Source organism: Ochotona princeps, chromosome 14, assembly GCF_030435755.1.
Source record: "Ochotona princeps isolate mOchPri1 chromosome 14, mOchPri1.hap1, whole genome shotgun sequence".
NCBI classification, from domain to species: Eukaryota; Metazoa; Chordata; class Mammalia; order Lagomorpha; family Ochotonidae; genus Ochotona; species Ochotona princeps.
The window spans coordinates 6739666-6755476 of NC_080845.1; the positions used below are offsets into that span (position 1 = coordinate 6739666).

General features: G+C 49.3%; 1 protein-coding gene across 6 annotated transcripts in view; it reads left to right on the top strand.

Annotated features, from left to right (window-relative positions):
• The window catches only part of MAPKAP1 (MAPK associated protein 1), a 220409-nt gene that overhangs the window by 159237 nt on the left and 45361 nt on the right, over window positions 1–15811 (top strand). For 4 of the 6 annotated variants that reach the window (XM_058672117.1, XM_004593568.4, XM_058672121.1 and 1 more), the window contains one exon: window positions 5380–5487. The exons of the other annotated variants lie outside the window; for them this stretch is intronic. In XM_058672117.1, coding sequence (XP_058528100.1) covers window positions 5380–5487 — 108 coding nt within the window. The remainder of the gene's footprint in view (window positions 1–5379; window positions 5488–15811) is intronic. 6 annotated transcript variants of the gene reach the window in all.

Below are 15811 nucleotides of genomic sequence, written 5' to 3' on the forward strand. Positions count from 1 at the left end.
TGGGATTAGAACCAGCGCCCATATGGGATTCCGGTGCGTTCAAGGTGAGGGCTTTAGCCGCTAGGCCACGCTGCCGGGCCCCAGACTTTCCTTTGATTTTCTCACACCTCGCTTTTTCTGGGCTGCAAGAAGCTCTTTCGGGTTAAATCAGGTGGTAAGTGTGAAGCAGCGGACCAGAAAGCCTGGCCATGAGAGCAGTCACCCCTGTTGGCTTTCCACATGGGCTGTTCTCGCGTGGCGCTCAGTAGCAGCCATGATTGTTCCATCCACACCCTGCCTCGGTCCAGAAAATGTTTATGCTGCATATAGTATCCTTTTACCTTCTGAAAATCTTTTCTAAAGATTCATTTATGTTTATTGAAAAGGCAGATTCACATAGAGAAAGATCTTCCATCTACTGGTCACTCCCCAAATGGTTGCATGGTCAGAGCTGAGCCTGTCAAGAGCCAGGAGCCTCCGCCAGGTCTCCTACCTGGGTGCAGGTCCCAAGGCTGTCCTCCGCTGCTTTCCCAGGCCACGAGCAGGAACTGAATGGATAGTGAAGTAGCTGGGACATGAACCAGCACATGAAGGATTAGCCAGCTGAGCCTTCATGCCAGTCCCTGCGTATGGTATTCTAATTGTACAAAGATAAAATCAAAAAATTAAACAACATGAAGTGATAAGGAAAATAAGATTTAATAGCAAGATAAGTCCCAAGGAGGGGCCAGCACAGGAATAAATGCATGCCCACATCATAGGCTGAGAGAAGGAAGACCATGAGAGCAGCTACTCAGCAGGTTTATGCCACATTGCAGAAATACATCAGCAAGCCAGGGTGCTGAGTCCAGAGTGCTGGAGATAGCAGCGTGCCTGCTCGCCTGGGATTTGGGTTTCCTCTCTCGCTGGCTCTCAGCCCTGATGGAACCCTGTGATAACACCTTTTGTGTTGCTGTCAAGGGTGAAAAGGAATGCAGAAACCTCCGTGGCACCTGGTCTACCCCCAACAGATTCCAGACATTTTCTCTGATGGGCTGAGATGCCTCAGATTTGCATATCCCCATAGAAAGGCTGCCTGGAACCTTCCCTAGGAGCCCCAGGCAGTGTTCTGTTCCCAGAGGACTCAGTGCAGGGAACTCAGCATGGCTGCACCCAGCAGCCCTCTCTAGCCGTCCCCGTCACCGTCACCCGCTGCTTGGGACCTGACACGTGTGTTCCCCTCAGCTGTGAGGCACAAAGCCGGCTTCCTTCACAGCTGGAACATTTTACAGCCGCGCTCCAGAGGTAGACACTGTCGTGAGAGCTGCATCCTGTTCCATGTAAGGGGACCTTCTGTGTGTCATTGAGTCATTTCTTTAGCAAACGTATGTCATAGAGACTGACCTCACAGCTTGTATTTTTGAAATGCCTTTGGATGTTCTATTCAGTTTTCCTCCCATGCCAGCTGCCTAAAAACTAAGCAAGCAGTTGATGGAGAGTGTAATTTGATAGCTAGTAGGTCCGGGCTATCATAATCTTGAGTAACATCAGCAGTCATTTATTAAGAACTTGGTATGAGTGGGTGTTGTAATTCATGATTTAATATAGAGAGCGCAGGCCAGGGCCGCCTGGGCCTGAACCCCAGCTGCAGCACTTCCTAAAGAACTCTGAGCTTGTTGGTCGGCCTCTGTGTGTCACAGCGCTCCTAGGTGGCTGGGGAGGTATCTGCAGCAAAGGCCTAGTGCTGTACCAGCACACCCTGTTTTGTTGTGACCTCTTAGTATCATGACAGTCCCTTGAAGATGACTGTAGCTGACACTAAACTACTGATGCAGGTTGCTCCCTTCCCCAGCCTGCGGCTCACTGGGCCCTCAGGAAGCCTCCGGAGGAGATGCTGTTAGTATCCCATTTCAGAAGAAGCTAAAGGAGATTAAACAAGTTGGCCCAAAGCCAGACAAATGACTTGCTTAGCCAAGTCTTAGACTCGGCCATGCCCAGTCCATACCCTTAACGGCCAGGCCATAAGAGCTGCTCGGTACACCTGATGCTGTTTTAGATCTGCTTACCTGGTATTTGGGCAAGAATTAAGGAGACAAGGGCGGATTTCTTAGAAGTAGTTTTAGCTTTAGCTCTCAAGTCTCACCTAGTTTACCACCCAGAGACAGCTCCCATCAGTCCTTGCCTAGGTTCAGAAGTTGTTTTCCAAGTTGTTCTTCAGCTTTAGGGAAGAGCAGGGGGGTCCCCAGAGCAGAAGGCAGCCCTGGGAATTCAGTCACTGGCAAAGCTGGGTGTAGAAACGAATGCTGCGGGTAGGAAAATGGTGTCTTCACGAGGGCACCATGTGCCATGGGACAAAATGCAGCCAGAGCAAAGGATATTCGGTGTGTGTGAATTTGACTAAAATAAATTACTTCAGATCATTTTCATTTTGAATTGATAGAAATCCCAGGTTAAGTGAGTCAGAACCAAGATGAATCTACAGATCTACAAAAATCTATACTTATGGGATAAGCTATGGGCTTTTTATAAATTGGCCAGTAATTTATACTTTGCAAGAGAAGAAAGGTTCAAGGCGCAGGCACTCTGGCGCCTGAAGACCCTTGGGTGTCGTTTCTCCCTGTCCTGGCCGCGTGATCAGGTCTAATGCTGTGAAATGGAGATGATTGTGTGAGCCTCGGGTTGCTGTGGGACTCGCTGAGGTCACGGACCGTGTATGGCATGCTTGGTGCCGAAGGAGCACGAGGGAAGTGAAAGTCATCGACGACTTTAAGGAGGAAGTCCTGGAAACATCCTCGGGCAGCAAACTGAATAGAACTGTGTGAGCAGCAAGAAAGCGAGTGTCAGCATGATGACATCAAAGCTCAGGTCCCTGCCTGGCGCTCCCTGTCTCGCCTGGTCTGCCTGACCCACGTTTCCAGTCAGGTGCAGAGATTGAAAGGAAGAAAGCCTGCTGAGGAGACCAGCCTGAAATGTCCCCTGATGCAGCCAGGCCTTGGACCCCAGCAGTCAGGAAAGGGGTGGCTGACCTGCAGAGCGGCTCTCAGGCAGACTGACAGCACGTGAAGCCCATCAGCCTGGACAGTCCTGCAAGGACACGTGTCAGGGTGGAGGGTTACTTAAGATGAAAAGATCTGTCTTTCTAAGCAGATCACATCTGGCTTTGATTAAATTATTGCTTGTCGAAGACCTGTAGGAAATGCCACCATGTGTGATAACTATAGGATCCTCAGAACGGTGACACGCCTAAGATATTGGAGTATATGATGTTGGCATTTGTTTATTATGGAAAATTTGAAAAAAATAACAGCACTCACTTGCATTTTAGCTGGTATAATCACTGTTCACGTTTTAGAAATCATCTTCCAGTTTTGCTGGACCTTTAAAAATGTCTTTCACAGTTGTAGACGTACTATGCAAATTGTGCTATAGTTTGCTGTTTTCATAAAGTAGGATGTTAGAAGGAGTTTATGACATATCTTTATAGCATCACTTTTAGTTTCATGGTCTTGCTACACTGCTTAATCAGTCTTAGATTTAGGTTTCCAAATTTTGGCTGTTAGAAAAAAAATTGTAGTTGTCAGTATCCATGAAAATTAGGCTTCAGTAAACCCCTACATTCAGCAAAATTCATGAATGCTCAAGTCCTTTGTGAGATGTAAGTATTGTTATACTGTGTAATACCCAAACAAAACAGCCCAGTCTCCTCTTGGTCAGGTTTGCTTTGTAGTAGATTCTGTCCATGGCTAGTTGAGGACACGGGTGTGGAACCCAGGAACTCTGCAGTCCAGCTGCGTCCTGGCTCAGTGTGGCACGCAGACGTCACCTCCACTCGGAGAAGTGGAGGGCAGCACCCTTGGCCCTGTGCTGCTGGCAGGTATTGAGGCGGAGGTGACCAGAAGTGATTCAGCGGGCCACCGCCTGGGCAGTCTCCAGGTTTAGGGGTGACTGCCCTTGCTGCACAGCTGAGTGGTTGGCCCATGGTTTCTCCTCCAGTGGCTGTGCCTGTTCCCACTGAGTGGCTGCAGGCTCGCCTGCTGATTGGCACGTGCTGACACTGACGTGTGACGGAACAGACATGCGGAGAATTATCTGCATTTCCATACTTTAATCTTTTTTGAAATTTGTATTTTGTTCCGTTTAATGTTGAACCAGTGCCTTCTTGGTCTAAATATAGCATATTAGACTGGGCAGATGTTAGCTTACGTAGTTGGGTGTGTTTTGTGCACTTGTTTGTAAAGGTTCAAGAACGTTAAGTAATGGAAAAGTGATTGGCTGTATGTTAAGAACTCAGAACTGGCAGAAGTGCTAATGAAATCCCGCTTAGAGACCAAGCACACCATGGGACGGAAGAGCCTCTGAACACAGGACATGGGGAAGGCGTGTGTCAGGGGAGGAGCGAGGCCTCAGGCTGCAGAAAGAGCAGAATTGGACGCAAATCGTCATCAGGTTGACAAGAGCTGAAGAACACATCGAACCATCTGAGTTCCGCGTGGCAGCGTGTGGCCTCTGCTGCCTCCCGCAGATCTTTCACGCCTGCTTCTGTCTGACCAAACATGCCAAATAAGAAGACAGTTTGTGATGCCTCTAATCTTTTCAATAACCGTTAACAAATCACAGGGGCAGTCTTTTGAGTCTGATCATTGGACCTGTTAGGTGTAATCTGAAAAGAACAAGAGTGTCATTTGGATAGACAAAAGCAATACATGAATAAATGTATAAAATGCCCAACGTTTTATGGCGATCTGCCTGGGCCCGCCGAGGAGCTGGGCTCCTGGATTCCAGAACCTCGGGATTGGTGTCTCATGTGTTGTTGTAAATGTCTCAGTCGAGACTCCCACCAGCACCCCCTGTCTTTCTATCCCTGTGACCCAGAAACCTAAGATGGATGTTTTTAATTTGCCCATTTCTTGAAACGTTTCAGGTTTTTTTTTTTAAATATTACCATATTTGAGTTCTAAATACCGAATTCTACCTGATTATAATTGATGCTGAACTATTACATAGCGGCAGCAAGAAATACCTTAGCAGGGGGCCTCCTGTGAGGGTGGGGCCTTAGGAGGTCAGTGCTTCCTGTCCCACGTGCTGTCTTCGAGGTACCTGTTGCCACATGGCGAATCAGGAAGCAGGTCCACGGTAAATAGTGACCTGCTCAGGCCTGATGGGTGCTACAGCTGCCTGGGACTCCAAGTTAGACTTCACAGTCATTTGCCTCTCAGCTGATTTGAGGAAGACTAACTGGAAGTGCACCTGCCAACAGGCCAACCAAACGTGTGAAAAATGTGGTTGGGGGAGAGCTGGACTCCTCCATCCTGGCTAGCTGGGCCCTGGGAGGCCGGCTGCAGCTGTTCCCCAGGATGTGGTTTTCCAATGTGAAGTGCACTGTCACAGACTTGCTCCCCTCCTGCCCCTTTGATCTTCCAGGCCCTCAGTACCGCCTGGAGAAGCAGAGCGAGCCCAATGTCGCCGTGGACCTGGAGAGCACTTTGGAGAGCCAGGGCGCCTGGGAGTTCTGCCTGGTCCGCGAGAACAGTACGTTGGCCACCTTGCTCTGTGCCCGCCTTGTCTGTTGCAGAAATGCTCACACGCAGGGGGCTGGGGAGCACTCATTGCTCTGACCTTCCTGGACACGTTGGAAGGCTTGTTGCCCAGGGCAGACCAGAGTGTGGCTGCCAAAAGCCTGCCCAGGGGAAGTGATTGAGTTCCTGCTTTCTGTAGAACCTGCTTTCTGCTTAGCCTCTGTGATTACCATTTCTTTGTTAAACTGTATCTCTGTAAGTTAAGAGCAGGGTTGGAAACAGCTGAGAAATGGGAGGGCCTTTCTGAGGCGAAGGCAATTTTGTAGCAGACCAATTGGCCCTGTTAATATCACTATTCAAACCTCAAGGTTTAGGAAAGTTCACCCGTTTCGCAGGAGGCAGTGACTTGATTCCCCACTGCTACGTTAACAGCTTTAAGACCTCAATTAATGTCATTTCTTCTTCTGATTTCTGAGTTGTGGACTTTTAGCATCACTCTCCCTATACTGCCACTGACTTAAGACACAAATAGTGCCCTGCACATGGCGCAGCTGGTTAAGCCTCTGCTTGCAACTCCAGAATGCCATATGGCTGCTGGTTCAAGACCTGGCTGCTCCATTCTCACCCAAATCCCTGCTAATGCACTCAGAGAAGCAGCAGAAGATGGCCCACAATTTGGGCCCCTGCACCCATATGAGAGATCTAGAAGAAGCTGTAGGACTACAGCCTGGCTGGGCCCTGGTTGATGCAGCCATTTGGAGAGAACCAAGTGGCTAGAAGATTCTGCTGTCTGGCTATCTTGTTTCAAACTCTGCCTTTTAAATAAATAAAATTCGATTAAAAATAACTTGCTAAAAAACAAGAAACAAGTCATGTGGGAGGCCTGTGGCTGGGCAGCCTGAGCTCCATCAGTGCTGCGCCCAGGACTGCCACGCAGCCAGTCCTTCTGCCTGCTGCCGCTCCCTCCATGCCAGTGGTGCAGGACGGGACCCCAGAGCATGCACCCCAACCTCCTGTGCCCCAGCATCAAAACTGCTCCCTCACTCACACGGGTCCCCATTAAACCCTCTTGTGACTGGTGTCTGTTTCCCCCACTAGATTGTCAAATCTGTGGGGGTGTCCCTGACCCATATCCTGTTGTCTGTCATTGATTCAGGAGTGAAGTATGTGTGGGTTGAGTGGCCAGAAGCTGCGGGCAGGCTCCCTGCAGCTGCCCCTGCGTGCAGAGGCCACAGCAGGAACATGAGACACACAGTTGGCATTGGATTGTGTATTCTTGGGGGCCAGGAACTAGAGCCCCCAAAGGCTACGGCCAGGTATGAGTGTCACATACAAATTCTCAAGAAGTAAACCAAAAATCGCTGATTCTCAAGTGGTCCAAAACATTGGGTTCCGTAGTGAACATTTACTTGCCAAGCTGTCTGTCCACTCAGTAACCTTAAAGCTTCGGTGTAGGTAACGCTGCCCTACGTGCTGGGTGTCTCTAGAAAAGGCTCATTAGGCAGAGAGCCCAGTGTGCTGTTTATGGCCACCATGGGTGACTTACACATATCACTTGGAACTGAAAGTGCCTTACCCAGGTAGATTTTTCAAATAAAAAGAGAAGAGATCTAAAATGCCACAAAGATTTGTATCTGATGACAATCTTCACAGGATTATTTCTGTTATCTGACATTAAAAGACTAGCCAGAAAATATAGTGTATCCCTATGCATTGTTTCATATGGGGTATACTACCTGATCACAATGAAATGAAACTAAAAATAATAAGGAGAAGAACAGCTACAAGATCTGTATGTGTTTAGGAATTGAGAAATAAGTATATGGAACCTTCGATTTAAGAAGAGCAAATAGAGGGGACTAGTGTCATGGTGTAGGAAACTAGGCTTCTGTGGCGCTGGCACCCACGTGGGTGCTGGCTGGTGTCCCAGCTGCTCCACTTGCAATGTCCGTGGCCTGGGGCTGCAGTGGAAGACGGCTCAAGTCCCTGGGCCTCTGTGGAGACCCAAAAGAAGCTCTGGCTCCTGGCTTCAGATTGACTCAGCCTTGGCCTCTGTGGCCATTTGGGGAGTGAACCAGCAGATGGAAGAGCTCTCTTTCTGTATCTCCTTATCTCTAATGCTGCCTTTCAAATAAGAAATAAAGTACATCTTAAAAATCACAAAAGGCAGGGTGACAGAAAGAGGGGAAAGGAAGAAAGCATCTCCCATCTGGTAGTTTACTCCCGAAACACCTGCAACAGCTCAGGCTAGGTTGGACAAAACAGGAACCTAGAACTCTGTCACCTTCTCCCATGTAAGTATCAAGGACTAGCTGGCAGGACCATCTTCTGCCTTCTCAAGCACCTTAGCAGGCAAGTGTATTAGATGTGCTGTAGCCAGGATTTGAGCTGACATGCCATGCAGGATGTAGATTTGCAAGCATCAGCTTAACTCACTGTACCACAGCACCCATCCACAAAAACAGTTTATATTTTCTAGAAAAAAAATAAATAGAATACATATTAGTTGTAAGTAGAAACTCCTACTAAGAAACACATATTGTTTTGTCCTATCTAGCTGTTAAGAGGGGTGAGATGAAAGGTTTTATGATTTATTCATTTTTATTACAGCCAGATATACACAGAGGAGAGACAGAGAGGAAGATCTTCTGTCCGATGATTCATTCCCCAAGTGAGCCGCAATGGGCCGATGCGCGCCAATCCGATGCCGGGAACCTGGAACCTCTTCCGGGTCTCCCACGCGGGTGCAGTGTCCCAATGCATTGGGCCGCCCTCAACTGCTTTCCCAGGCCACAAGCAGGGAGCTAGATGGGAAGTGGAGCTGCCGGGACCAGAACCGGCGCCCATATGGGATCCCGGGGCTTTCAAGGCGAGGACTTTAGCCACTAGGCCACGCCACCGGGCCCAAGATGAAAGGTTTTAAAAAGGGAACTTTCTTCCCTTTTCTTGGTCGGAATATTTGATCAGGACAGGCTTGTTATTCTTAAAGCCATTTTATTTATTTTTTTAAAGATTTATTTATTTTTATTACAAAGATATACAGAGAGGAGGAGAGACAGAGAGGAAGATCTTCCATCCAATGATTCACTCCCCAAGTGAGCCGCAACGGCCGGTGCTGCGCCAATCCAAAGCCAGGAACCTGGAACCTCTTCCGGGTCTCCCACGCGTGTGCAGGGTACCAAGGCCTTGGGCCGTCCTCGACTGCTTTCCCAGGCCACAAGCAGGGAGCTGGATGGGAAGTGGAGCTGCTGGGATTAGAACTGGCGCCCATACGGGATCCTGGCACGTTCAAGGCGAGGACTTCAGCCACTAGGCCACGCCGCCAGGCCGAAAGCCATTTTAGAAATAAGTTAAATTATGTATTATCTATTTGAAGAAAATGTGACGTGGAAGCACACTGCCTCTGTCAGAATCTGTCTCTGCCACTTAACTTGCTGTGTGGCCTTGGACACAACCTCTCCTGGGCCGTTCGTCAGCCCTCCTAACCTGCACGGGAGGATTCATCATGAAGCTGTTAGAATAGTGCCTGGAGGGCCCGATGCAATACCTAGCGGCTAAAGTATTCACCTTGCATGGGCCTGGATCTCATGGGCACCAGTTCTAATCCCAGTGGCCCTGCTTCCCATCCAGCTCCCTGCTGTGGCATGGGAAAGCAATGGAGAATGGCCCAAGGCCTTGGGACCCTGCACCTGAGTGGGAGACACAGAAGAGGCTCCAGGCTCTTGGCTTCTGATCAGCACAGCTCCGGCCATTGCAGCCACTGGGGAGTGAATCATCGGACGAAAGATCTTCCTCTCTGTCTCTTTTCTCTGTATATCAGACTTTCCAACAAAAAATAAATTAATCTTTTTTTTAAAAAAAAAAAAAGAACAATGCTTGGCATATATCAAGCACTCAGTATCTGTGAACTGTACTACCTAAGGAAGGAGCAGTGTCCTGTGGCTAACAGAGCAGGTGGGGACTGGCACCACAGAAATGGTGGGCACCCTGGAGGAGGTGTTGAGGAAAGAGGTGCTCCAGAACAGGACCAATTCTGTGTCAGAACCAGAGAACTCCAAAACTTTTAGAGCTCTTTCCAGCAAGTGTTTGGATGCTGCAGCATGGAAGCTCCATGAGAATTGATAGCAACCTTCCAGGAGGCGCGGGTCTTTATTCAGGCCTACCATCATGAAGCATTGTGCTAAATATTTTGCAGACTTACTCATGTTTGTAAATACCCTACAGGATACTACTGTGAAGGAAGGTTGTACTTGCCCACAATCAGCCAGTCAGGACGTGCTACAAGTACGATTTTGAGTTGGCTAATTTCAAAGCCTGCCCGGGGGAGCTGGTGAAACCGCGCCTTCCCATTCCTGAGAATGGTGGTGGGGCACGTCTTTACAAGCTAGGAGAGAAGCTTGTAGGAGAAGCTGGTTCGACAACAGCTTCTGCCTAGGGACTGAGCGCTAACATTTGTGCTTGGATTTTGGCCTAAATAAGAAAACGACAAGCCAAAGTCCTTGAGCTTTCCAGTCTGCTGCAGCCTCCAGCCAGCTGCCTGCCAGAAGCTGGAGACCGACCAGAAGGAAGCAGGAGTGCATGATGGGAAGGATGTCGCGTTAAAGACTTCCATTCTTGTCCAAGCCTCTGGCAGCAGGCTGAGCCTCTGTGTTCCTCCCTGCCAGATGTTGGCAGTGCCCTTGGCCAGCCATTGGCTGCACATAGCCCTTCCGGATCCTCAGAAGGAGGGTGCCACCAGCTTACTCTCCACAGCTTTAGGAGAGAAACTGCAATCTCCCTTTACTGTGAGCAAAATAGGCCTGAAATGACCATGCCAGCACTGTAGGTGGCGTGTTCACCTGCTTGTGGCAGCCGTGATGTTGGGCAGATCCTGTCACTTCAAGCTTACTTCCCATGAAAACAGGTGCCTGGGTTTCTGTGAGACAACGAGAAACCAGTGTTGTGCCTTCAAGGACTTTGCAGAGCAGTGTGATCATCCTTGTTTTATAGAAGAGGAGACGGGTGCAGAGGGTGACAGGATTGGCTCATGTCGCATGAATGACAGTGACAGCCTGTACACCTTGGCTGGTACCCTCAGAGAGCGGAGAGAGACTAGTGAGAGAGCAGAGCCTGGCTGCCCTCGTATGCAGATGTCGCTGTGGGCAGCACTGCGGGTGCCCAGACAGTGCCTCTCGCTGTTCCGTGATCTCCTTCCCTTTGGGGTTCACGGGTTGCTTACGGCTTCGTCCTGTCAGTCCTTGGTTGGACTTTTTCTGTTAACATTTGTTTATTTTTATTGGATACATAGGTTTATAGAGAGAGAAGCGGAGACAGAAAGATCTTCCATCTGCTAGTTTACTCCCCCTGGAGTAAACTTTGGCCACACTGGCTGGAGCCAAAGCCAGAAACCAAGAGCTTCTTCTGGATCTCCCTTGTGGGTACAGGGTCTTAAGACTTTGAGCGTCCTCTACTACTTTCCCAGGCCACAAGCAGGGAGCTGAATGGGAAGTGGAGCAGCCAGGACACGAACCAGCACCCATATAGGATCCCGGCATTGCGAGTACAGGATTAGAGCTGTCATGTAGGGGTGTCAGCTCCCAGGTGCGGGGAAGGAGAACCCTCATTCACTTCTTGTTTCCACTCCAAGACCCCCAGAAGGACGCACCAGCAGGCTGCTCTGATTATTTATGCAGAGCCACTCTGCATATGACTCAACAGTGGGCAGAGAACAGTGAGTGCCCAGCTGCCGCATTGGCCAGCGCTGGCACACTCCCTCAGGTGTGAAACCCATAAACCCCTGACCTCACTGGACTCATCACTGGGGCTTTATGGGGCAAGTCTGCAGTGTGGTTGCTTTTAAGGGAACCTTGGAGTCTGAGCAAGCATCTTTGACAAGGGAGGTTCTTTGTGGTGGTGCTTGCACTCTGCCCCCACTCCACCAAATAAGAGGAGGAAAAGCAGCCATGGAAAGAGAGGGTGGTGGCCGTCTGCGGGTACCTTTCCGGATCCTCTGTGTGTTATTTGCCCAAGGGGCCCCAGCCCTCCTCTGGGCTGCCTCAGTGCCAGGCTTGGAGACTTCCATGCTGGGTCCTCCAGCTTCGGGAGCCTCTGCCTGTTTTAATATCCATGACCAAGCTTACCAGTTCCACCACGTGACGCAAACATCAGGGCTTCAAGCCCCATTTATCATAACAGCACTCCAGATAGAAAGGAAAATGTGGTCATGCCAGTAAACTGTTTACAAGTAGTGTTGGCTTGTGATGACCATTGTAGATTTCAGGGTGAGCTATTACCAAAAGTCACTGACATGTCTGGCTTGGGAGGGCTGGCATTCACTAGAAGGAATTTTCTGTGTAGCTGAGGGTTTCTTCAAGCCGCTGTCGCATAATGGCTTTCTAACAGAAGGTTGTGTCCACCTCTCACAGTCGGCTTCCCCTTGGCCAGTGAGCACTGTGTTGTGGAGGAAAAGTCAGATGTGTGGAGCTGCCGTGCGACCTGGTCCAAGTCCTCCTTTGTAAACCCTCATGTCCCCGTCTGTAAAAGGTTGACAATAACCCCTGCACTATGGGGCGTTTGGGAGGACTGAACTCTCAGAAATCCTGTGGTGAACTGGTCTCTGTGCCTGGAGCGGGAGACTGAGTGTCCGCTGGCCACGGATGCCGCATGTGAGTGGCTTAGTCTCTTGTTTCTTTTCCCCTCTCAGTTTCTCAGATTTCCCACCAACCCCACTGGACAATGGGCAGCACCAAGGGCAGCTGGCCCCTGGGGCAAAGCCAGGGGCAGAAAGCTGTGCCAACCTGTGCTAGAAGCAGGCCTGTGACCTTTCCACATCCTCTCCAGCAAATGAGTGCCCACAGTGTGCTGCATAGGCCAAGAACTTCCACAGGAATTACATTTTCCATTCTGCCTTTCTCAAAAATCCCCCTCCCTTCTCAGTTTTATCATTAGGTGGTAATTAGTATTCAAGGGAAATTGGTCTTAATATATTAAAATTGGTTAAGTGCATTTAGACCTGTACCACAGCCAATGTCTTATTGGAAAATGTAATTGGGGACTCTGTGTATGTAATTAATTGAATTACAATTAAGAACTTTCATTAAGCGATACACTGGTCCATTAGAGCAGTAAGGAAACATGTTTGACAAGCCACAAACCCAGTCTGGGCACTAAGTGAGGGCACGGGGATTTGCATCCCTCTGCCAGGCTCCGGCCCCAGCATCCGCCCTGCAGCCCCTGACTAACAGTAATGCGTCGAGGGACGTTTCTGCAGGGCCTCTGGATTGGAAGGAGGTGGGATCCCTCCAGCATGTGTGCCTTTGTTCCCTGACACCTCAGTGTTGATGACAAACTGCATTTCTTAGCTGTTTGCCATGTAAATTGTCAGAAATTCCGGGCTTCACAATCCCCAGCCATTTTTTCTGTTTTCCACAAAGCCACATTAAAGGAATAGGAGTCATCAGCCTGTTTCTAAGCGTACTTGTGATGAGGCATCTGTCCAGTGGTCACGCTTTGTCCTCCGATGACTGACCTGATTCCCTCTGGGCTCGTGTTTGCTCATGACATTGAGATGATGTTTGGCGGGTGGGGAGTTCCAGCCCCTTCATTTCGGAACCCACAGTTAGGTAACTGCCATTGATTGTGGAAAGGAGTGAGTTCTAAGAAGGGGACCAGTGCTGGTGAGAATAGTAGGTTTCTTCTTAAAGAAGGAAAGTGGCATTAGATCATAAGAGAGGCATTGTCCAGACCAAAGAAAGCACTGCTCTGCTGAAGGCCTGGAGAAGCGGAACCTGGTAGGAGATGAACATGGGCGAGCCTGGAGGGGCAACCAGGGTCTGGCATCTCAAGCCTTAGGTGCCCCTTCCAGAGGCGGCTCTGCTAAGAAACACTGCAAACCTGAAACCGTTTCTTTCCGATCACCTCATAAAACAAGATTGCCTTGACTGATTGAGGAGGGCCTGAAATCTCCAGGTAGAAAGTCCTGCCGCCTGGCTGGCTCTGGCTTCAAGAATTGAATCCATTAAGCACTGACAGCGAGGATCCTCTTGCTGGTTGTAGCATGGTGGGCTGTGGGGAAGGTTACATCCTATGTGATCCTGGTGGCTTTAGAGAGATGACTGCAGAGGGTGTGTGTGTGCGTGTGTGCGTGTGTGGTGCTGGTATACTATATCACCTATTGATTGTGTTTTAGAGACCAGCAAAAATGACTAGTAGCTGAAGGGAAGTGTTTAATAGAGGAGAAGCTTTGAGCTTATGGGGCTTTGGGGACTCGAAAGGCCTGTGGAAAAAAAAATGATGGATGCAGGGAGCTAAGAAGAGCTGTTCCTCCTGACTCACACATCCAGCTTAGAGTCTGACTGGGGGAGCAGGGATTGTTGTTTGAATCCCTGATTCCTTTGTTCTGGTGACGCCAGACATGCTGCTGTTGTGCTTGGGTGCTGCCAGGTCCCATGGGCTTGTTCATGCTTACCCAAGGTGAGCTACGCGCTGAGGCAGGCTTAGAAGTAGAGCCGGGCTCATCTCCCACCTCCAGCTTCTACTCTGTGTAACAGCAGCAGCAGAATGGCATCCTGAGCAGCGTATCTCTCACCCGTGTGAAAAGGAGGACGTATGTGCTGAGCATCGTGCTTCCTACAGGCACCACTCGATGAATGTTAACCTCTGTGGCAGCCATTGAGACCATGCCCTTCAACAAAGTCTGCCAGGGAATCCTCATGGGAAGCCAGCAGTGGTATATGAGGTCCTGTCCATTTTTGTCGATGAGACTGGAAAGGACTCTGTGTCCAGATGGTGTAAGCTGAGCAAAGGTCCAGCTTAGCCAAAGCCAGTGTGGTTCTATGTGCAAAACATCAGTGAGCCTTGGGGACAGAGTGATAGATGCCCTGTTTACTCTCAGTTCAGCCAGGGCCTTGTACCGCAACACTTTCTCGCATGCTAGTCCCTGCACTGGATATTACCACCACCTTTGCCTGGCTCATAGAAGACGCATGGATTTTCCTATCTACTTTGGTATTCAGTCTTTTGGCAATACAGTGTTTTGTTTAAAGTATATTAAGAAAATGTGGCCTAAAATGAATAATGCTGTTGGAAAAGGGAGGAATATGTCAGTGACCTTTTTAGATTATTGTTGATAGTAACTTATTGCTATACCAGAACTCAAGTATAAATGGTTAGCTGCAATGTGAAATCCTAACCAGGTCAATGAACTTTATTCCTTTATGCCCTTGTCAGAAAACGGGCATGAAAAAGACAGTAGCCTGGGGCCAGTATTGTGACCTCCATTTACAACACTGACATCCCAGGTAATCACTTTTTTGAGTCGCAGCTGCTTCACTTCCAAACCAGCTCCCTGCCAATGTGCCTGTTAAAGCAGCGGAACGTGGCCCCCGTGCTTAGGAGGCCTAGATAGAGCTGCTGGCTGTGGCCTGACCCAGCCCAGGCCATTGTGGCCATCAGAAGAGAAGGTACTTCTGCAGAGAAAAAGCATCTTTTCATATTGAAAATAGCTTCAAGAACACTCTGAAGACCCTTTGAGGATCCCCTCCAGCCACTTTGAGGGCAGCGAGAGCCACTGTGCAGACCACTGATGGTTTGCAGCTCTCAGCTCAGCTGACTCTCCCTGCCGTTGCCTGGAGATGAGTGGTTGGGAAGGTAGACCACAAACAACCCTCAGTGTCACTGGATTCTGGGAGCAGTAGGGGGGACGTGGACCCCAGACTCGAGCAGATCTGTCCCATTCTGCCCTTCCTGACCCTGGGATCTTGGCAGGCCTTGAGCCAGTCTTGGCCATTAACGTCAGGATTCAGACTGGAGCCTGCCTTTCTCAGCTGTGTGTGATGTACTCTTTGACCGTTAAGTCCCAGGGCCACCTCCAAGCCCTTCTCTGGCCATTGTGTGACCTCCTGCCCCAGCCTCGTGGGTTCACCTCAGGCAGGGGCACCTCCCCACCTCCCTCCTGGCTTCCTCCTCTTGGGGCATTCTGCCTGTCCTCCCAATCCCCCCACATTGGGAATGCTCTCCCCCTCATTCTCCCAGAGTGCTCTCAGACCATTTGAGCTCTGACACTCAAGTCACTATTAGGCCTCACCCCAAAATTTGATCTATCACAATACATCTTTGAGTTATTGCAGCTCGAGCGTTTTGACACGATACATTATGGTAATCCGTGGCACATAGAGACATTAACACTCCTGACTTTGACAAAATACATTGTGAAGTCTTTGAAGACACCATTACAATTTATCTTGTCATTCATGAAGAGACTCAGTTCTACATTAATGTAGATGAACACAGTGTGGCTTTTGTTTCATTTAATTGCTTGCAACCTTTTTAATTGCTAATTTAACAAAATACCAAAGGGC